Genomic DNA, 21,561 nt, shown 5'->3' with positions numbered 1-21,561 from the left:
CAATTCTTTATTTTTTATTTTATTTTATTTTATTTTTTTTTGTCGTTTTTTCGTGACCGGCACTCAGCCAGTGAGTGCACCAGTCAGTCCTATATAGGATCCGAACCCGCGGCGGGAGCGTCGCCGCGCTGCCAGCGCAGCACTCTACCAAGTGCGCCACGGGCTCGGCCCAGCTACTCAGTTCTTTAAATGTGCCTCCACATGCTATCAACACATACTCTTCCTACTGACTGGAAACATCCTCTTCTCTTCCTTATCAGCTCATGAACATTGCACTCTTTCACAGGAGCCTTTCAAGAGGCTGCCAGAGTTTGGCTCTTTCTCCTCACTCTTCTCAAGTGCTGTGCCCACCCCTGTCTTTTGGCACTTATCAGACATGTGGTATCGCTCATTTATGTGCTGGTTCTTCCCCAGACTCTGAGTCCCCAGGAGCCAGTACTGTTTTCTATTCACCTCCTCTGGCCCCCATGCCCAATACAAAGTGGGATCTCACCAAAGCTTTTCTTAATGAGAAAGTAAAATAGCCCCAGAGCAGTAGAAACTGAGGAAGGACTTTCATGGATGGAGATGGAAGGGGAAACAGGGAACTTAACAGGGAAGGCTCTCCTTTAGGCTATGTGCTCCTCTCACAGTCAAAACTACCACTATTTGAAGCAAAAAAGAAAAAAAAAGTTGCCAAGCTTTATTTAGATTGTAAGGGTTACAGATCACATATCTAACCCTGTGTCCCATCCCCCTAGTGCAGTCCCCTGAGCAGGCTCAGCTACCCTTTCTCTCCAGTCTCACTTCTTATCCTCCTCCTTCTTGTCCTTCTTGCTATCCTTGGTAGCCTGGGAGGCCAGGGAGCCCATGGCATTTCGAATGGCTTCATTGTTGGGATCCACACCTGGAAGGTTCTCTAGAACACTCTGAAGGAACTCGGGGTCCTGCATCACATCATAATCATCCTCCTCCTGAAAAAGGCAGTGTTAGCTGGGGACAGGGTGTGGGCTGGTAGGGAGCAAGCGGGTGTGAGACAGGAGCAAGCTACTGCCTGTGCCCCTCTCTCCTCCTGACTGTGGGATGCAGGACACCTCCGGCCAAGGGAAGGAAAGGACAACTCAGCAAAATAATATGCAGTGCCTCTACATGGTATGAACGTAAACATCTTTTACTGGCCAAATAGAGGAGAAGCCTGAGAACTGCTAATGGAGCTCAGAGGGTAAAAACAGATGCCATCACATTCAGGTTTCTTGCCCTCAGACACCCAGCCCTCCTGTTTCTTTTTCTCAGATACTCATTTTACCCTCCTGGGAAGATGATGTCCTAGAGAACTGTCCAGATTGCTCCTACCATCAAGGAAGGAAAATTATAGAACCACTCGGACATTTCTCCAACTCTGACCACTAGCTTCTGTTACCTTTGCAAGGTTTATATACGAGAAATGCATATCCATGTGTTTCCTTCTGCTCCTCAAAGGACTCCTCTATGAAACCCTGAGAAGGAATAGTTCCAGCCCTAGAGGGTTGAAGATCTGAATACAAGGGGATTTAAGCCTAATGAGGGCAGGGGTCACTGTTGGCTCTCACCTTAGCTGGCTCAGATGTGTCCATGGCTGAGCTGGCATCAATGTCTGCTGATTCTGCCTGGCCAAACTCTGAAGAAAAGAGGTCAGCCTGTTCAGTTCCGCTTCCCCACCCCCACCTCTGCCTAGCACTACCACTCAGGCCCTGGCCCACCTGCTCCCTGCAGGGACATCTGCATGGCATAAGCAATCTGCTCTTCCTCAGTCATACTGCTTAGGTCAGGGAGCCCGGTGCGGCCAAACTCCTGCTGGCTGATGGTCATCTTCAGCAGGGCATCATCTGAATCTGGGAAAAGGAAGAAAGGAGCAGGGTAAAACTGATGCCAAATTCCACACACAGCTACCCCCACAACCATTCCTTCCACCCAGCTCTTTCATATATTCCTACCCTGCCAGACCTCCCCACTCCCACTGCAGTACCTACACCTAGCATTCAATGTTTAGCATCCTGCAGCCCTAGGACTTTTGATTCCACCTCTTTCACCTTCAGTCCCAGTTGCAGCAATCCCAGCTTCAGCAGCAGAAGCTGCAGCTGCCCTCCGTGCCTCCTCCTCCTGCCGTTGCCGCTGCTCTTCCATAGAAACACGAAGGGCCTGGCGAAGAGCGGGGCAAGATCAGATGTTTCCCCACCCTTACTCCTACAGGGCACTGAGGAAGTCAGCTGAGGGTGTGGGAAAGGATCATAAAGGGGCAGCTTCTGGTTTATCACATGGAGAAGAAGCTGGAGGGATAAGAAGTGGTACGGGAAAAAAGAAAGACTTGGGAGAAGCCTGGGGTTTAATCAGGAGAAACAAACAAGGCAGAGCCTGATATTGGATCCCTAGAGATCAGACAGAATTATAGGGAAGAGTGAAAGGGGGTCTTGCAAAATGAGGAAGAGTTACGGGAGTGTTTAGAACTGTCTGTCCAGCCTACAGAAGCTCTATGGTGTCTGTGTTAGTAGAGGAGAACAAAAAAGGATCCTTGGGCTCTACTGGGGTCAACATTTGCTCACCAGGGCCAGCTCAGGATCAGCACTGGGATCCACTCCAAATTCAAAGTCACTGGCACCAAGACCCAGCATGGCACCACCTTCACCAGCCAGGATGGGAGAACTGATGAGAGCATCAGCCAAGCTGGGCCCAGGAGGCACTGTCACCAGATGAGAACCAGTTCCATCTTTGCCATTTAATGTGTTCACAAAGGCTGTCAGCTTTTCTGTGTTCACCTCCTGGCGAGGGAAGAGCACAGGACACTCTCCTTCATGCCTTACTCCCCATTCTCTGCGATTTCAGTTCTTGTTGCAGCTACTCTCCCACTATGAAGGCAATCCCCTGGGGAAGGACTATTCTGTTTTTAACCAAATCAAGTCAATGCCCCCCAACTAGTCCCTACTCACCTCTTCCCCAAAATTGATGATGTCAACATTTACTTTCTCCTTCTTGAGGCGTTTAGCCAGTTTTACCAGCTGTAAAGAATGGGAGAAAAATCAGGAAAAGCATACAGAAATCTGTTGACCTCCCCAAGGTCCTCCATCAGAAATACCGAATTCTGCATATCCACCTTTCCCCAAAGTGATGAGCCAATGCCTCTGCCAGCTCTCCTAAGGGCTGACAGATGCTCATGGGTGGCCCACGTTCCCCAGCTACGCTTGGACTCACATCCTTCTCATTGTCCTCCACCGGGCTTCCCACAAAAGCGATGATGCGCATCTTGTGATTCTTGCCCTGTCGGTGCTTCAGAGCCAGCTTGGAAAGGAAGAGGGAGTTCTCATAGTCACCCAGAGGAGTCACCTGATACTTTCCTCATCACTCTGTTCCCCTTTTTCCTTACTGTTTCTACGTACCTCAAGTCTACCATCATGCTCACACAAGATTTAAACCCCCTCACCCTGCGCTCCCTTCTTGCTGTGTCTCTCTGTGGATAAAAAAGGGGGGTTCACTCTCAATTCTAGGCACTTTTTCCTTCACAATTCTCATCAATCCTGGGATGCATCCCACCACATCCTTTCTACTGCAAGTTAGCTTTCTTTAGGTCCCATCTCTTCCCTTGCTCTGGTTCTAGCTCAAGATTCCAGGGAAGAAACAAAAGATGTTGGAGGCAGAAACTCAGAGCAGGGAGAAACAATTAAGAAGACCCAGTAGGACTCACATGGGCCACGCGGATACCAGTGCAGAAGGTGATCTTGCCCTTGGGTTGGACAGTGTGGAGCTTGGACAGGATGCGGCCAGTGTCAGGGGTGAGTGTGGTCAGCACTTCACAGTCACTGGGATGTGGGGAAAGCATTTCAGTGAGTTCAGGTCTGTACAAGCACCTCCAAACTGTCTGACTCATCTTTTCTTTGGAGACCTTGATAATAACCGTAATCCATATTCTTCTTAATCAGACATCTAGTGTTTAGTAGATACCAAGCACAAAAATGATAAGTGATTGGTTTTACAAGAAATCTGCCCTCCACCTTCCAATTTTTTCCCCGTTTCCTCTCATCTTATTGCTCTCAGGGCCCTAAGAATCCTCGAGAATAATTAGATGCTACTTTGTATCTTTCCCACCCTCCCCATTTCTAGACCCATTTTTCGGTTAAAAGCATGTATATTGGGGTGGGAGGATACTTATTTGAGGATTATCAGTTCCTAAAACAAATCACTTTTGGGGTAACAGGACGTGTGATATATGGCCAGGGGCTGGGCTCTGATTCAAAATCACTTTTCACTGATTTTAAAATACACTGTGAAACCCAGTAGATTTAGCTTCAGAAGTATATTAAGTTCAGGTTAATATTAAAAACAAACTGCTATTTACATTTATACTGTATAGTGAAGAAGGTAGTCTAGGAAGGCGATGGACAAAAGCAGCCACACAGAATCTACAAATGAGTATCATGTAACATGTAACAGCGGCTTATGTGTGGAAAAACAACGACCCGCCTACAAAGTCCCCTCCTCCTCTGTCCCACATACTTGGCCAGTGTGATGAGGCCCACGTTGTTCTCAGGGTTGCTGCGAGTCTTTGAGTGACACACTATGTTGACAGCGTCCTGTTGGGCCTGCAGCCGGGTAGGTAGGAAGTCCCCATTGCGCATATACTCACTGTTGTCCACACTGTCACATTAGGGGTAAAGGAGAGAGAAATGTCGTAGGGTGCTCTGAAACCTTCTCTCCAATTCCAGAGGCCCCCTTCAACACCTCTTGTTTGGGGTGCGCTGTGGTGTACAGCAGTGGCTCTCAATCTCTGTGGAACACAGAATCACCTGCACCTTTTTTTTTTTAATATTCAGATGACCAAGCCTTCCTCCAGACTTAATGACTCAGAATAACCAGAGAAGGAAAATTTTTTTAAATTTTCACAAGTGATTCTGATGAGCACTAAAGGCTGTGATCTCCTGATGTAACACAAGCACCTTTTTACGGACGTCCTAGATGAATATTTTAAGACTGCCACTAAATGGCAATATCCCAAAGGTAGAAAATGAAGAAGATAACTTAATATTCATAAAATAACACACGCTTGGCAGCACTGAGTATAGGAAGCACAATATAATCATCTGTCTAAGTGCTTAACAGCTTTGGGAGCTGGACTAAACTGCAAAAATGAGGTTTTATGGACTTGAGGTCTCACCTCTTCTATCCTCGCAACTTTTCACAATCTGTAAGAATCCAGATAATAGGGAATAGAAGCTCCAGCTTCCCAGAGACCAAAAGAAGGCAAGTAAGTGAAGCAGTTATATAAGCCCCCGTAGAGGATCGATTCTTGATGATCCCTGAGGTCCCTGAGATCTCTAACAGTCAATGATTCTATCTGTGCTAATGGAAGGAAGCAGTGGCCCAGATGAGACACCTCATTTCTATTGGCAAGCAAAATATAGGTTTAGGGGCAATTCTTCTCTTTAGTATGCTTTGTCTGGCAATAAATACAAACCCAAAATGGTAAAGACAGGAATTAAGAAGCTACTGAAAAACAAGTAGGAGTGAGAATATAGGGTGGTGTTCACACACTGGTTCAAATCCCCACTAGGCTACTTATTAATTCTATGATCCTAGGGAAGCTGCTTCACTACTCTACAGTCTAGTTACCTCATCTATAAAATGGATTATTGTACCCACCCTTATAGGGTTGCTATGAGGATTAAATGTATAGAAAGTACTGAGCACAGTACCTAACACTTAGTAAACATGAAACAGACTAGTTCTTATTGTAAAAACTCCACCGGAGACCTCTAAACAATCTATGTAAAGAAGGTCAAGGGCTGACTCTACTGACCATGCATTATTCTTTTTTCCCATACATTGTTTCCAATCATTTTCTCAGCAGGGAAGTAACCGCCTTGCTAGCTTCAAATAAACTGCCAGTTTCAAAGATAAAAAAACAATGGAGGTTTTGAACATAGTCCAGATGAAATAGCTACTAAATATGAGGACTGTGGGCAAGACCAGCAGATGGATAAGGGGGCGTGAGAGATAGGGAGGAGTGACAGTGGAGAACAAGGCAGTAGTTCTCACGCTTTGTTATGTATCAGAACCACTGCAGGTGGGGTGGTGGCAGCAAAAACACAGATGCCTTATCATCTATGTACCCATCCTTAAAAAATATAGTTTTGTTTTCTCAACCTTGAGCTTAATGTGCATGAAATAATATATGTATTTCTTGCGACTACTTTCACTCAACAGTATGTAATTTTTCCCAACAAAAATGCACATTAAAAGTAGAGTTTAAGATATGCAACTATTCCATAAAGGCTTCATTGTAAAAGAGAATACAGATACCTGGACTCCTCTGGGAGAGTCTGATTCAGCAGACTAAGAGTAAAATTAAACACCTACATTTTTAAATAAGCTCCTCCAGAGAATTCTCATGCACAGCAAAGCATCTCAAAAGAGAAAGTATCTCTAAAGAAAAAGGGGTGGCCTTCATCATCATTCTGTGCCCGAGCCATTACAATTCACCACCAATATGTCTCTCTGGTCCTAATCTTGCCTGTTACATATTAAGCCACGTCAATATTCTTTTTTTTTTTTTTTTAAAGATGACTGGTAAGGGGATCTTAACCCTTGACTTGGTGTTGTCAGCACCACGCTCACCCAGTGAGCAAACTGGCCATCCCTATATGGGATCCGAACCCATGGCCTTCGTGTTATCAGCACCGCACTCTCCCGAGTGAGCCATGGGCTGGCCCTGACAAATAACTTTCTTATATCTGCATGTCCCACATAATATTTGGGAGGTACTTATAGGCATTTTTGTGTTACTGCAGTTCCCTGCCCCTCCAATCATCCCTTCTAGGGCCGGTCCCGTGGCCACTCGTGAGAGTGCGATGCTGATAGCGCCGCTGCCACGGGTTCGGATCCCTATATAGGGATGGCCGGTGCGCTCGCTGGCTGAGTGTGGTGCAGACAACACGGAGCCAAGGGTTGCGATCCCCTTACCGGTCAAAAAAAAAAAAAAAAAATTTATATATATATATATATTATATATAATATATATATATAATATATATATTATATATATATTCCCTTCTATTTTGGCTGCGTCTACAACTCCCAGAACGCAACTAAAAATTATTGTTTATATGAAATTCAAATTTAATTGAGCGTCCTGTATTTTATCTGGCAATGCTAACCTCCCCTCCCCCCACAAAAAAAGAAGAAACATGTTAGGTGTCTGTCCCACCCAATTAGCTTTTTGCGTCTGTGTAGTATTCTGTTTTATATTCTGTGCTCACACTTAGAAGGAACTCTTGAAACACTGCAAAAGTTGATGTCCTCAGCTTCTAATCCTACACATAATACTCAGTCCTCGCCTGAGACCAATGAGGAGAGCTAGCTGATAAGATAAAAGGCTTTGTGTCGGATAGCCCTGGGTTTAAATCTTGGCTCCCCCACTTACCCAGCTTTGGGCAAGGCACTTAAAATCGCTGAGACTAGATAGTGTTATCTGTAAAATGCAGGGATATTTACCTTGAAGTATAGCTGTGAGGTTTAAGTGAGATAAAGTAAATAAAATGTCTGCCAAAGAGAAAACAATCTATAAATGGAATCTTTGAAGATGGGAAAGGTAGGAGTTAGAGACGAGTAAATGGGGTGGGGAAGGGGTTTATACTTCTCCTTAACATCCACTATTTTGAGGAGAGGAGTGGAGGGCAGAAGACTATCATCTTGAGTCCGAGAAGCAGGACTCTGGCTAAACACAAACCTGGCACTTGGTCTAGAGAAGACAAAGCTGGAATAGAGAAAGGCAGCAGGGATCCGCCGGTCAATGACCGTCAGCGGGTTGGGGATTAATGGGGGTACCCCTGGTCCGTCCTCCTCGCCCGGGCGCCGGGATGACTCAGGGAGTCGATCGGGCTCCTTCCCTCCGGGCCCAAGGCCGCAACTCTCCCATCAGCTCCCCGCCCCGACCCCAGGCCCGCCCGCCCTCTGCGCTACACGAGCCCCCAACCCAGTCCAGCCCCCACAGGCCCCGACGTAGCTCCTCACCAAACCATAGTGCTTTCCAACACCATCTTGCCACCTTCCTTCTTCGGGACCGGCTCTCCCGGACTGCATAACAACAACCCCTGCGATTGGTCCAGAGCTCATCGCCAATCACAGGCCTCGGCGCGGCCAGCTGGTTCCGCTCCCTCCTCCGCGTTGCGTTCTGGGAGTTGTAGGCGCAGCCAACACAGAAGGGATGGTTGGCAGTGGGTGCAGGGGGAAACCGCGGTGACACAGAAAGGGGGCCCCACGTCCACCTTTCCGGCCACTCTAGTTCACAGGTGGGGCTCCCCGCTGATTGGATCTCAGGGAAGAAGCTGCGGAGGAAACTTCGAAAGTGCTGTGGCTGTGTCTGTTCCAGCATCGTCATTTTAAAAAGCGGTGGGATCACTAATAACGATCTAGCTCACTCTGTTCCATATAGCACTTTGTTCATCTTACTACAAGTCCTTATACCCCTGAATTGAAGTTATTTGCAAATCTATCTCCCCCATTTAATTAATGGTAGGAAAAGTGTCAATCTTTGCAATCCTTGAGTCCAGTACAAAGTCTGACACACGGTAGAGGAGCCCAGAAAAGGTTCTGCGAATCTATAATTTTAACTAATTTTCCAAAGAACGTGCCAGTAAACCATTTTTGATTTGCTAATAAAGAGTAGCATTCAAAAATGCTTTGGGGGTTGGCCGGTTAGCTCACTTGGTTAGAGTGCAGTGTGGATGACACCAAGGTCAAGGGTTTGGATCACTGTACCAGACAGCAGTCACCCCCCACAAAAGCTTTGGATTACACACACACACACACACACACACACACACACACACACACACACACACACACACACGACGTAAAACTGGAAATCACACACACACACACAGACACACACATGACGTAAAACTGGAAATCACACACACACACACACACACACACACACACACACACACACACACACACACACACACACACACACACACACACAACCGTAAAACTGGAAATCCCAGATCTCTTATCTTGGGGAGGGACAGAAAGGGGGAAAGAGGGAGGGATTGGGCATGGCTGCAGAACAGCATACTTGGAGACAGGGAAGAGGAGTGTTGTAGATATTACCTAGATGTTAGTAAAGTTTTAATGAATATGTTAAAAAGTTATTGGTACTCATCACTCATCATAGGAATAAAATGTTCATATCCCTAGAGGAGAAAAAAAAATCTGTCAATATAGACAGCAATGGGGAAAAGATAAGAAAGGATAGGAAAAAAATTAGTGACAAGTTCAAACATAACCAAAATTTTTTACAAACAAGATACAAATTATGTTTTAAAAAACCCAAAACATTTACGCAATGTAAACAGAAATACACCAAGCTAAGTGATCATAATAGGTGAAAACAAAGGAGGAAAAAACAATATCTCAGGCAATAGTAATGAAAAAAATGCACATATAGCTATATTAGTACTGTACAAAGCAGAAATCTACACAAACAGCTGAAATCAGATGAAGAGTATTTATAAAAAAGAAAATTCATTAAAAAAAAAATAAATGCTCTGAGTTAATCAGGATAATGTAAGTCCAAAACCAAGCTGAACATCATCAATAACTATAAGTTAGATTTGTTCTAAATGCAAAAATAGACAAAAACAGACATTCAACCAAAATAAATGGACTAGGAATTGAATGAATAACATCACTGTTTTGGGAAAATATGAAGTGATTTCTGTACAGGGAGGTGTCACCTTCTCAGCTTTAGTCAGACACTTGGTAGATTGTGACCAGTTTTTAGTTACAACACTTTTTAAACAAAAACCATTCATTTACTTTTGGGTAAGGCACTGTTGTGGGAAATTAGAAGGGAACAAATCAAAGTCCTGCTTTCCTAGAGCTTACATTCTATGTGGGAAAGCAGACAACAAACCAGAAATATGTAATACATATATATGTGTGTGCGTATATATATATATACGCACACACATATATACTTTTATATATTTTGTGTATATATAGAGAGAGAAAGAGATTTTTCCAATAATGGTATAACCCCACACTGGCCAGCTGCCACACACACACACACACACACAAAAAGTGGTGGGGCCAGCCCATGCCCCACTTGGGAGAGTGTGGTGCTGATGGCACTAGGGCTGCGGGTTCAGATCCCTATATAGGGATGGCCGGATGGCTCGCTTGGGAGAGCATGGTGCTGACAACACCAAGTCAAGGGTTAGGATCCCCTTACCGATCATCTTTTTTTTTAAAAAATGAAATGATATATTATGGTGGAGAAAAATATAAATCAGGGGAAAGACAAAAAATCAAGGTGGGTGTGGTTACTATTTTACATAAATAGTATATTAGAGAAGACCAACATTTGTATAGAATACCTAGGGGGAAAGCAAGTGCAAATACCCTGAGACAAGGGCGTACTTAAGAACGCGGAGACCAGTAGAGGCCGGAGTAGAGATGAGGCTAGAAAGACAAAGGGAGTAGAGTCTGGATTATGTACAGCCTCACAGGCCATTTTAAAGACTGTTTTTAACTCTGAATGAGAAAATGAGCCACTGAAAAGTTTTTAACAGAAGGTTGACAGGATCTGACTTAACGTTGACAGGATCACTCTGGCTGCTGTGTTGAGAACAGCCTGTGGGGGGAAAAGAGCAGAAGAGAAACCAATTAGGGACTACTTTAGTGATCAAATAAGATGGTGGCTTATTCTAGGATGGTAACAAGGAGTGAAAATGGTGACACCTGGTTTTATTTTGAGTATATTGTAAAAATAAAAAGCGGACAGAATACGCCAATGGATTTGAAGAGAGGCATGTCAAGGAAACTCCCGGAGTTGATGGTCTAAGCAACGAGAAGAACAGTCACATTTCCCATGATGGGTGAGAAGGGGCAGGAACCAGAAATGCACCTTTGGACATATTAGGTTTTTAGATGCCTGTTAAACACCTAAATGGAGATGTCAACTAAGCGAGTAGATATATATACCTGAGTTCGCAGTTCAGAAAAGAGAACTAGAGATAGAAATTTGGGGAGTTTTTAAGCTGATATGCGGGTGGTACTTAGACCATGAGGTGACAGGAAAGTTGGACAAATTATACAAGCTGCTTAGGTCATTGTAAGGACTTTTAAATTACCTAGGGAGTGAAAGTAGACGAAGAAGAAAAGAGGTCCTGTAACTGAGCACCGGGATATTTCAACATTTAGAGGTTAGAGAGAAAAAGAGGAACCAGAAGAGAGGATGGAGATGAAGCAATCCCTTGGTAAGAACCACCAGGAGAAAGCAGTATCCCAGAAAATATTTCAAGAACAGATGCTGCCGACATATCAAGGTAAGGACTGATATATTTAGCAACATGGAAGTCATCAGTAACCTTAATACGGGATGCTTTGGTTGGTGCAGGGGATAAAAACTTGCAGAGTTCAGGTGAGATTGGGTGAGAAAACTATTTGTAAAAATTCATTTGTAAAACAATTGGGTAACTTTAAACACTGATTGGATATTTTCTATATATATATTTTTTTTAAGCTGACCGGTAAGGGGATCTTAACCCCTGACTTGGTGTTGTCAGCACCATGCTCACCCAGTGAGCAACCAGCCATCCCTGTATGGGATCTGAACCCGTGGCCTTGGTGTTATCAGCACCACACTCTCCCGAGTGTGCCACGGGCCGACCCGATATTTGCTATTAAGGAATTAATTTTTTTAGGCATGATAATGGTGTTATAAGCTGTATTTTTTAAAAAAGAGTCCTTATCTCTTAAGAGTTATATGTCAAAGTATCTGTGAATAAAAGGATGTGATATCTGGGATTTATTTTAACTTAATACTTTGGAGGCACAGAGAGAAAGTGGGGGTGGGACAGAAAGTATAGATGAAAAAGATTGGCATTATTTAATTGTTGAAGCTGAGTTATTTGTACATGAAGATTCACAAAACTACTGTACTTTTGGTTTGAAATTTTCCATAATAAAAAATAAAAAGAAAAAAAGGAGGGGGGGAGAAAAGAGAAAATGGAAACAGCAAGATCCTTTATAATGGCTTTTAAAATTTTGGGAGAGATGATATTGACCCAATGTTTGTGTCCTTGAAAAAGCAAAGTATAAATAGTTTATCTGGACTCTTTTAACTAGCAAATCTTTGTTAAAGAATGAAGGAGACTCTAACTCTGATGAATTTCTTTTAGACCAGATGAGGGTTTCCAACTTTAGATTTTGATTTACCTTTTAGTTAAGTTTCACATTAACAGACCCTACTTGTATCAATATAAATTACTGCATAAAGCTATAGAACAAGCACTAGCCGTTACTTTCCACTAGAGGGATCCTCTGACCATAAGAGGGTATCTATACTACACACTCAACAGAGTACACTGAAGTGAAAGTGACAGGGCCAAGGTAGCAGAAAGACCATTTATGCCTAAAATACGTTCAAATCCAATTCCTATTAGGGAAACAAGTTTTCTCCTTATCTAGCCTAAATGAGGCTGAGCCTCCTGGATCAAATTCAAAACTCTGAGAATCCCCAAATCCACTTCCAATTACTTGTCCTATCATAAAGTTGTTCTTCTCTTACCATCTCAGTGATCTCCTTTCGTTTCCAATAGCTGTCACCATCATCCTAGACCCGTATCACCTCAGACCTGAATTATTACAGTCTAATTAGTTTTCTTTTTCTATCTGTTCTGAAAGAACTTTGCTAACAAATTAATCTCTGAATTATGGTTAGCTCAGCTGGTTACAGCGTGGTGCTGATAACACCAAGCAATGTCCAGGGCTCAATCCCTCTACTGGATAGCTGACCAAAAAAAAAAAAAAAAAAAAGATAAGCTCTAAATTATTTTGTTTTGATCATATCCTACTTAGGGGCAGAAATATTCTATGGTTCCCCATGGTCTACAGTTTAAAGTAAAAATTCCTCAGCCTTGCAGTCAGGGTTTCCAATGTTGCCTCTACCTATACCTATTCCAGTATTCTCAGCATGGTCTCTTGTTCTGTAAAACAGACCATTCTCATGCCTCTAGGTCCTTGTGAAATGAAACTTTCCCCAGCACTTTTAGCCCACAGTGTCCACTAACCTCTAATTTTCTTCCACTTTTATGTTCTGTAACACTTGTTCGGAGAACTTAAATCCTTAGCTGTATGACTTCAACATACTTTTGTGCATATATATGTGTGTTCCTCTTAGACACTTAAAAACTTTTTCCCCCTTTCAACACCTAGAAACTCTTAAGGACAATTACTTCTTTTGAACCCCAGCTATCCCTTGCATTACTCATTAACTGCCACATAAACATGTGTAGAATGATCTAGACAATATAGGGAATAGTGGTATTGAAAGGAGCAATGTTTAGTTAACTGGCTCTCTACAGTTTCCCCACCTCCACACCTTAGAAATGAGCCCTTCCCCCACTGGCTTTTTTGTCTAGTAGTTTCTTTTTTTTTTTTTTTTTTTGTCCTTTTCGTGACCGGCACTCAGCCAGTGAGTGCACCGGCCAGTCCTATATAGGATCCGAACCCGCGGCGGGAGCGTCGCAGCGCTTCCAGCGCCGCACTCTACCAAGTGCGCCACGGGCTCGGCCCTAGTAGTTTCTTATTAAAGCAAAAGAGCCCTAAGCTCAACCTCATGGAAAAGAAAAACACAGAGCTGAGGGAAGCAGTCTCTCTGATTTTCTAAGAGTGACACCCTAGGGCCAGGACAGGGTAAGGAAAGGGAGGAAATCCTAGGGTCAACTGACCTCAACCTTGCTTTTCCCATGGTTATTCTTTTTCCTCCTAGTCTGAGTAACCTTTGGGCTGTCAATCCCCAAATCCCTCAGTTAAATTGGTTTGCAATCTAGGCAAAAGACCTATGGTAATTCCCCTTATATTCATTCACAACTTTTCCTTGTTGTAAAGTTGTTAAGATGGTTGGGTGGCTGGAAAGTAGAGAACAGCTTCATTCCCAGTCTGAGTTAAACTATACTGAAGGGAAACTGGAAAGGATGCAGCTTTTGTTCCGGGTAACATAAACAAAACCAGACCTGGAGCTGGCCAGTTAACTCAGTTGGTTAGAGCATGGTGTTATAACATCAAGATCCAGGGTTTGGATCCCCCTACCAGCCAGGTTCAAAAAAAACAAAAACAAAAATCTAAGCCTGGGTAGTGGAGTAGGGGGGTGGAGCAGACAATATATAAAAAAGAAGCAGGAAGAAATAAGAGGTCTAAATAACTGATTAAAGTTTAACACATTAAAACCAGATATTTATCACTTTTATATTGCATTTGCCATTTCTGAACAATACAAAGTAGAGGCAAATAGTGACACTTCATAAAAATGTTCATTCCCCATTCCTTTCCCTAAGACCCAGTCCTCCCTTAAATATTCCCTCCCACCCCTTACAGAACACTGTCCTGAATAATACACTTAAATACATCATAAATAGTAAATTATGAAAAAAAAATAGCAAGAATTGTTTCTTTCCTTCTCGTAAAAAAGAACATGGCAGCAAAGACAGGCAGCCAGAAACTGGCTGGGGGTGTCTAATATAGACAGTTACTTAGGGTATGGGATAACCTACTACCAAGGTAGGGTGGGATGGAAAAGGGATAGTATGGGAATTCAATAATCTGCCTGAGACACCAGGACCCTGCCCCCTTCTTCCCCCAACAAGAGCAGAAGGTTCAGATGGAGAACCACAAGTCTTGGAGATGAGGAGGAGAGGGCTGACGTAGCCCCCATTTCCAAATCCCCCACATGAAGACAGCAGGCAAGGCATGTGGCACAGCAATGACCTCACCAAGGCAAGAATCTGCTGGCTTCGCATGAGCTTAATATTGTCTTAAACTCATAGCTTCATAGATACGGACTGCCTGTTAGACACAGGTGTCCCTCTCTCCACCTTAGCTCTACAAACAGCAGAACACTGTTGGAAAAGATGGGAAGAGCAAAGAAGAAATCTCATTTGGAAATGATCTAAAATTCATTTGATAAGTCTTCACATTTAAAAAAACAACCAGAATACATTTCAAATTGCAAAATAGTAGTAACCATTATGGCCTGGTTGTGAGTAGAGTCCTGCCCAGGAAGAGCTCTGATCTCCTTGCCCCATGGCTGTCCCACTGTTATAACAGAAAGAGTAAAGATTACCCCATGTCCCACTCTCTCCATTCCTTCAGCCTTAGCAAATTCGTCAAGAAAGGAAGAGTTAAAGAGGAGCTGCTCCTGGCAGAGCAATCTCCACAGTTCTGCTTCACAAACACCAGGGTTCTTCTGAGGGAACTCTATGAATAGGCATCTCTTCGACACTTCTGAAGCTTTGATCTGAAATTGGCTTGAAATTGTGTGCTGTATGATGTTTGTTCTTTTCATTTTTTAAGGGGAAAAAAGAAGGCTGGGAGGTGGTTAACCACCCCTACTCCCCCAAAAACCTTTACAAAGATTACAGGAGTCTTCTTCCAGGGACCAGAGAGAAAGAGCTAAGGTGGGGATAATGTGCCAGCCAGTCTGTCCTGAGGAAATTAAGAGTCCAGCTCCAGGTGAAAGGTAGATAAGAATGAAGAAAACCACAAAGTCCAGCAACCTCACTTCCAGCACGAAGAATGGGGTTTGAAAAAAATTCAATAGTGGGAGCCAAGGATGGCTAATTAAAAATTCGTGCCACTGGGGCCGACCCCGTGGCTCACTACAGAGAGTGCGGCGCTGGGAGTGCAGCAGCGCTCCTGCCGCGGGTTCGGATCCTATATAGGGATGGCCGGTTCGCTCACTGGCTGAGCACGGTCACAAAAAAGGACTTAAAAAAAAAAAAAAAAAAAAAATTCGTGCCACCCAACTCTGCAGTGGAGGGGATGTCTGAGACACTGATGCCCATTCAAGAAGAAGGAGAAGGAGAAGAGGTTCTGCTTCGGGAAGGAGATGGAGAGCTCCCTTCACCTCTGTTACATTCCTTTTTTGACGACCCAGAAGAAGAAGACTCAGCATTGCTGGGGCAAGGGCTGACATCTTGGAATCACAGAGACAGCAGAATCTTGTTCCAGGTCTTCTGAGGCTTTTTGCTCACTGAAAAAGGACAAGGTGTAAAGTTAAGGATATGGAGTATGAGATAAGAGGGGAGGAATGGAATTCAAGTTAATTTCAACCTAGCTGACAAAGTTAAGAAATTTTCTTCTATTTCAGGCTCAGCTTCCACGTATGAGGTATCAAAACCATAATTTTGTAAAAATTAGTGTTTTTAAAAAATTTTTTAAATTATTTTATATTTACTTATTTTATTGGCAGCTGGCTGATATGGGGATCTTCACCATGCTCTAACCAACTGAGCTAACCAGCCTGCCCTCAAAATCACAAAATTTTTAAAAAACACAAGACTTAGGGGGTACCCAGACCTTCTAACCTTGCCAATTAACGTCTTACTCCATTCGACCAGAGATGCTCTTTATACCCTTCAAAGCATTCACCTCCCACATATCCCAAATACTCACATGGGTGAACTCTGACTCTGCAACTTCAAGCTTTTCCAAGGTTGAACTAGTAGGAGGAAAAAAAAAGAGACAGAGAGGAAAAGAATTAGAAGATAAAAGAGGGCTTTCCTCTCAAGTCAAATTCCACACTGCTTCTCCATATTTCACTTCATAATCGACTCAGGATTCAGAAAGAAGAGGCAAAGAAGTCACTAGATTTAGAAGCAAATTGTTTTAATTAACTATTTAGTTTCTCAAGTAGCCTCCTCCTAGTACCTTCCTCTTATTAAGACTGCCCCTAATAATTCTTGCCTCCTGATATTCATGTCCTTGTGTAATTCTTCTATTCTTGAGTATTGGCTGCATTTGGTGAATACCTTCTAGTGAACAGAATGCAGCACAGGTGATGGAATGTCAATTCTGGCTTGCTTGCTCTGAGGGAAGCTAGCTGCTATGCTATGAGCTACCCTATGGACGAGCAATGTGACAAGGAACTGAGGGAGTACCATTGGCCAACAGCCAGTGAGGAACTGAGCCCTGAGCCCAACTGCTTTCAAGGAACTAAATCCTGCCAACAACCATATAAGTAAGCTTGGAAGCTGATCCTCCCCTCCCATCTCCCAGGTGAGCTTTCAGGCTAATAGCTTGACTGTAACCTCCTAGAGACCCTGAGCCAAGGGCATCCAGCCAAGCCACAGATCTGAGATAATAAATGTTTGTTGTTTTCAACTGCTAACTTTTGGGGTAATTTTTTTGTGGTGGCTGGCCAGTATAGGAATCCGAACCCTTGACCTTGGTGTTATAACACTGTGCTCTAACTAACTGAGCTAACTGGCCAGCTCCTGGGGTAATTTATTACATGGTAATAAATAATACAGATTTTCCTATGGAAGGAAGGTGCTGCTGTAACAAAAATTTTAAAAGTGGGAGTGGCTTTAGAAGAGGGGAGTGGCTTTGAGGAGAATTTTAGTGAAAGTTTAAAGTGTCCTGTATATGCCGTTTGTACAATTTTGGACTTAAAGGGGACTGCCAGTGAGGGCTTAAAAGAAAGTAAGAAAAAATCTTATTGGAAATTGAAGGAAAGGGTATCCTTGTAATGTAATGGCACAAAGTTCTGCAACAATGTCATCTGCAGTTATGTGAAAAGTAGAATATGTGCCTAATGAATTGAGTGATCTAACTAAGGAGATTTCCAAGCAAAGTCCTGAAAGCACTACCTGTTTTCTTCTCGATGCTTACAGTAAAATAGGAGAGAAGAGAAACAAATTAAGGGAAGGAATACTAAACAAATTCTAAGCCTCTCCAGAGAGCAAACAATGCTAAAATAAAGAAACAGCTTCTGAGCAAGGATCAAATGCAGCACACTGCCAAGAAAATGTGGTCTAAAGATGAAGCCGTAGGTATGACTATAAAACATTTTAAGACCTAAAAAAAATAAAAGGTGGTGCTTCAGAGTACTATTCAGTCATACAAAAGACTATTCAAAAAGATTAAGGGTATGTCTCACAATCCTCAACTGAAAAACAGGGTCTCTAAGAAGCTTAGGGCTTATCAAGAAGATATTTGTGAGTGTGGCTTTTGTCTAACAGAGTGAATCACAATGAGGTTCACAGGAGCCCCACAAAATCTTTGAGGGAATTATATCTGTAGAAACACTGCCAGCTTGTATCAAAAGGGACAGAAACAATACAAAATGAAAAGACAAATAACTTAGCTTCAAACACATTCTAGCTTTAATAAAAAAGGAAGAAGACTCAGAAGACAAAACCAAGAGTCCAGAGGGTGGAGCCAAGAGCCATGGAGAATTATTCCCATCCTCTGAGACCTGATCAAAAGAACTTCAACATTTTGGATTTCGGAGTAGCTAATAGCTAATGAATCAGTGACTCCTTCATGCCTCCCATTGTTGTCTTTTTGTACAGAAACGTGTATGGTGGTTATCTAATGCCTATCCCACAACTGTATCCTGGGTTTGTAGAAAGAAGATAACTTGTCTCTTTAGTTTCACAGGTCCATAGATTGAGGAGCTGTTCTTGAGGAGCTGTGCTTAAAGAAGTATACCTGGGGAGCTCATCCAAACCTGTATCTGATTTGGATAAATTCTGGACTTTGAGTGAATGCTGTAATGGAATGAGACTTTTGCAGACCTTGGGAGGGAGTAAATATACTTTGTACACGGAAGGAAGTGAATCACTGGGGCAAGAGGGCAGACTGTGATGGACAGTTTCTAAGATGTCTCCCAATGATCCCTGCCTCTTGGTATTCATGTCCTTATGTAATTCCTTCCTCTTAAGTGTGGGCTGCATTTAGTGAATAGAATGCAGCACAGGTGATAGGATGTCAATTTGGAGATTAGTACACAAAAAAACTATGGCTTCTGCTTATGCACATGCTCTGTTGCTCACTAAGGGAAGCCAGCTGCCATGTTCTGAGCAGCTCTATGGAGAGGCCCATGTAGCAAATAACTAAGGGAGGCCCCTAGCCAACAGCCTGCAAGGAACTAAGGCCCTCAGTGCAGCAATCTGCAAGGAACTAAATCCTGCCAACAACCACATAAATGAGCTCAGAAGCAAATCCTCCCATTTGAGCCTTCAGATGAGACCCTAGCTCTGGCCAATAGCTTGACTGCCACCTCATGAGAAACACTGAGCCAGAGGTCCCCAGCTAAGCTGCGCCTGAATTCCTGACCCACAGAAACCATGATATATTTTTGTTATTTTAAGCCACTAAGTTTTGGGGTAATTTATTATGATGCAATTGATAAGTAATACACTAGGTAACAAAATTAAGTCATGATCTTTACACTGAATGCTTTTGAAAGATTGTTCATTGTTTTCAACACCCAGGAATCTTTCCAGCCTTACATCCTAAGCTGAGAATTCTCACTTAACTCACCAGAAAATGAAGGGTTAATTGGGTATTTGACTCAATACCAGAAAAGTCTGCAGACAAAGGCTTACCCTCACCCCTTAAAGATGAAGAGATGTTAATAGACTTTTCCAAATAGCTGAAGATGAGTTCTTAGGAAGGTGAACCTGCACAAATCTAGTGAATAACAAAAGACAAACAATGATCCCTTGAAAAAGAGAATTATGGTGGTTCCCAGAGACCTGGAGAGAGAGAGAAAATTATATGAAGAAAGGAGCCAAGAAACCAACCTTGTAGTTAGCATTTGCAAAGTCTCTCCAACTACATGTGAGAAACTGGGGTCAGGAATAGGCGAGCCCTCACTGATTTCCTCCAAAGGTGGAGTTTGAGGTAAAACATCAGGACGACCGAGGTGGACGCCTGGAAAAAAGAAAGGGGAAGAAAATCAATAAATAAAAATGAGGAAAAAATGGGATGGGGGAACAGGGAAAAATATGTAACAACTTGGCTTTTTCCTGAATGGAAATGAGGAGTAGAGATTCTGGCTAGAGAAGATAAGGGATCAGAAGGGAGGGAGGGCGTACCCAATCACATGGGGACCCCAGCCCTAGCGCTGACCTGGCTCCACTTCCGCCTTTGTTGTCACTTGTGCCTTGTGTTCCCCAGAGACCGATGACTGGTAAGTAATGCAGGAGTTACCGCTGGGGCCTGATCGCCGAGAGAAAGATGAGCCAGAGCGAAACTTTTTGGAAGGAGAAGGCTTCACTTCAAAACGGAAAGAGAAAGCCTACTTAGCACCCATCTCAGAAATCATAACCAAAACACAGACACAAATTGCTAGTGTCCCCAGCACACACCCAAAGTTGTTGTTCTACAAAGCAGGAAGAAGCATTAATGTCAACAAAGATGGGTTCTATGAACTACTATTCAGAGGAGGGAGTCTCAGTTCACTTCTCTTTGGAAAGAAATAGAAAACCCATAGGAAATGTGACACATACACATCTCCCCGCTCCTACAATGTCGATGCTTTTGCTTCCACCTGATGAAATATCCTCCATTCCATAATTCCCTTGTTCTTTAACTGTATCCTCCAATAAAACCTGACAGATGACCCTTTCACTCTATATCATTTTAGCACTTATGCACACAACACTATGATAATTTACACTTGTTTATCACTTGGAAAAGACTGAAAGGATTTTTCCATGTCCCTTAAGACTGCCTGGCATGCTTAGGTCCTCTTTGCCTCCCTAAGGGACTACTGATGCCCATGATGAGGAGATGAGAAGGAGAAGCTGGAATTTGATACTGGCAGCAGTATGGAAGATTTGAGAAAAACAGCACTCACACTTCCCAACCAAAAAAGTTGAGGAAAGAGACTAAGAACACCTGCTAAGCAGAAATCAGTAAATACTTCTCTAACCACTTGATCTAGTGTGAGAACTCCTTGGCACTTGGGATATGGATGGAAAATAAAACACTGGTAACATCCTTGCCTATCTCTGTATATAAAGTCTGGTTCTGCCTATCTCCAACCTGTGACCTGGATCCTACATCCACAACTACACATTTTTTTGCAATCCCACCAACTCCCCAAAAATGACCTCAGTGACACATGTAGGGAGAGCCAGGGGGAAACCAGCAACTCAGAAACGACTGGGACAGACAGAGTGACTGACATAAGGATGAGAAGCAGCTCTCACAGGATGTAGGTAGAGCAGGAGAGGCCTCTGGCCTTGGTAGCTCCCTGACAGAGGTGTCCTGTCCCCCATTTCTTGGGGTAAGGGAGCCACTGGGGGGTCATCTGGTAGAAGCCACTTACAGGGGATCTTCTTGAACACTGTGTTGCACATGAAGCGCTGGAACCGTTCAGCATAGAAGCCTGGGCGATGCACTGACACGGTATCCTGCAGAACAGAAGAGATGGCTACAGAGTTAGAGAAAGAAAGGCCCAGCAAGAGGACCTCCAGTCCAAGGACCATTTTCCCTTGGGCTGAGACATTAGCAGAAGGGTAAACCCACAAATGAAATAAGAAATAAATGGAGGAAATCAAGGGGGCAAATCAGTAGTGAGGAAGGCAGAAGCAGAGAGGAGAGCCTCTAACTATTGCTACTCACCCCATCATGTACCAGTGCTTTCCAAGAGTGTTCCAACTTCTTAACAAACCTGTCGAGAAAAATTTATATCACACACTCACATAATTTTTTTTTTTTAATTTTTTATTTTGTCGATATACAACGTGGTTGATT

At 43.3% G+C, this 21,561-nt stretch overlaps 2 protein-coding genes across 3 annotated transcripts in view; both read right to left on the bottom strand.

Annotated features, from left to right (window-relative positions):
* Window positions 1–662: 662 nt before the first annotated feature.
* PSMD4 (proteasome 26S subunit ubiquitin receptor, non-ATPase 4) lies at window positions 663–8,099 on the bottom strand. Its single transcript, XM_063103608.1, has 10 exons — window positions 8,017–8,099; window positions 4,504–4,644; window positions 3,695–3,809; window positions 3,205–3,291; window positions 2,943–3,011; window positions 2,559–2,774; window positions 2,049–2,157; window positions 1,719–1,850; window positions 1,569–1,636; window positions 663–953 (listed from the first exon to the last, which is right to left on the bottom strand). Exons 1-10 carry the CDS (start codon window positions 8,040–8,042, stop codon window positions 783–785), a joined length of 1,134 nt encoding a protein of 377 aa, XP_062959678.1. The 5' UTR covers window positions 8,043–8,099; the 3' UTR covers window positions 663–782.
* A 7,706-nt stretch (window positions 8,100–15,805) lies between these two features.
* PIP5K1A (phosphatidylinositol-4-phosphate 5-kinase type 1 alpha) overlaps window positions 15,806–21,561 on the bottom strand; it is a 35,828-nt gene continuing 30,072 nt past the window's right edge. For both annotated transcript variants that reach the window (XM_063103606.1, XM_063103607.1), the window contains 6 exons: window positions 21,430–21,478; window positions 21,134–21,218; window positions 19,930–20,076; window positions 19,602–19,731; window positions 16,465–16,510; window positions 15,806–16,042 (listed from right to left, as the gene is read on the bottom strand). In XM_063103606.1, the coding sequence (XP_062959676.1) occupies window positions 16,040–16,042; window positions 16,465–16,510; window positions 19,602–19,731; window positions 19,930–20,076; window positions 21,134–21,218; window positions 21,430–21,478 (460 nt within the window). In that variant the 3' untranslated portion in view covers window positions 15,806–16,039. The remainder of the gene's footprint in view (window positions 16,043–16,464; window positions 16,511–19,601; window positions 19,732–19,929; window positions 20,077–21,133; window positions 21,219–21,429; window positions 21,479–21,561) is intronic.

Source organism: Cynocephalus volans, chromosome 8, assembly GCF_027409185.1.
Source record: "Cynocephalus volans isolate mCynVol1 chromosome 8, mCynVol1.pri, whole genome shotgun sequence".
In the NCBI taxonomy this organism is placed as follows: Eukaryota; Metazoa; Chordata; class Mammalia; order Dermoptera; family Cynocephalidae; genus Cynocephalus; species Cynocephalus volans.
This window is presented reverse-complemented; position numbering and strand designations above follow the sequence as displayed.

What these genes read in the sequence shown, in the direction of transcription:
- PSMD4 (XM_063103608.1), bottom strand. Translation starts at nt 8,042, where the DNA reads ATGGTGTTGGAAAGCACTATGGTTTG. An exon ending in CTGATCCTGAGCTGGCCCTG is followed by an intron (nt 2,158 to 2,558) that starts GTGAGCAAATGT and finishes GCTCTTCGCCAG; the next exon opens with GCCCTTCGTGTTTCTATGGA. An exon ending in GATGTCCCTGCAGGGAGCAG is followed by an intron (nt 1,637 to 1,718) that starts GTGGGCCAGGGC and finishes TCTTTTCTTCAG; the next exon opens with AGTTTGGCCAGGCAGAATCA.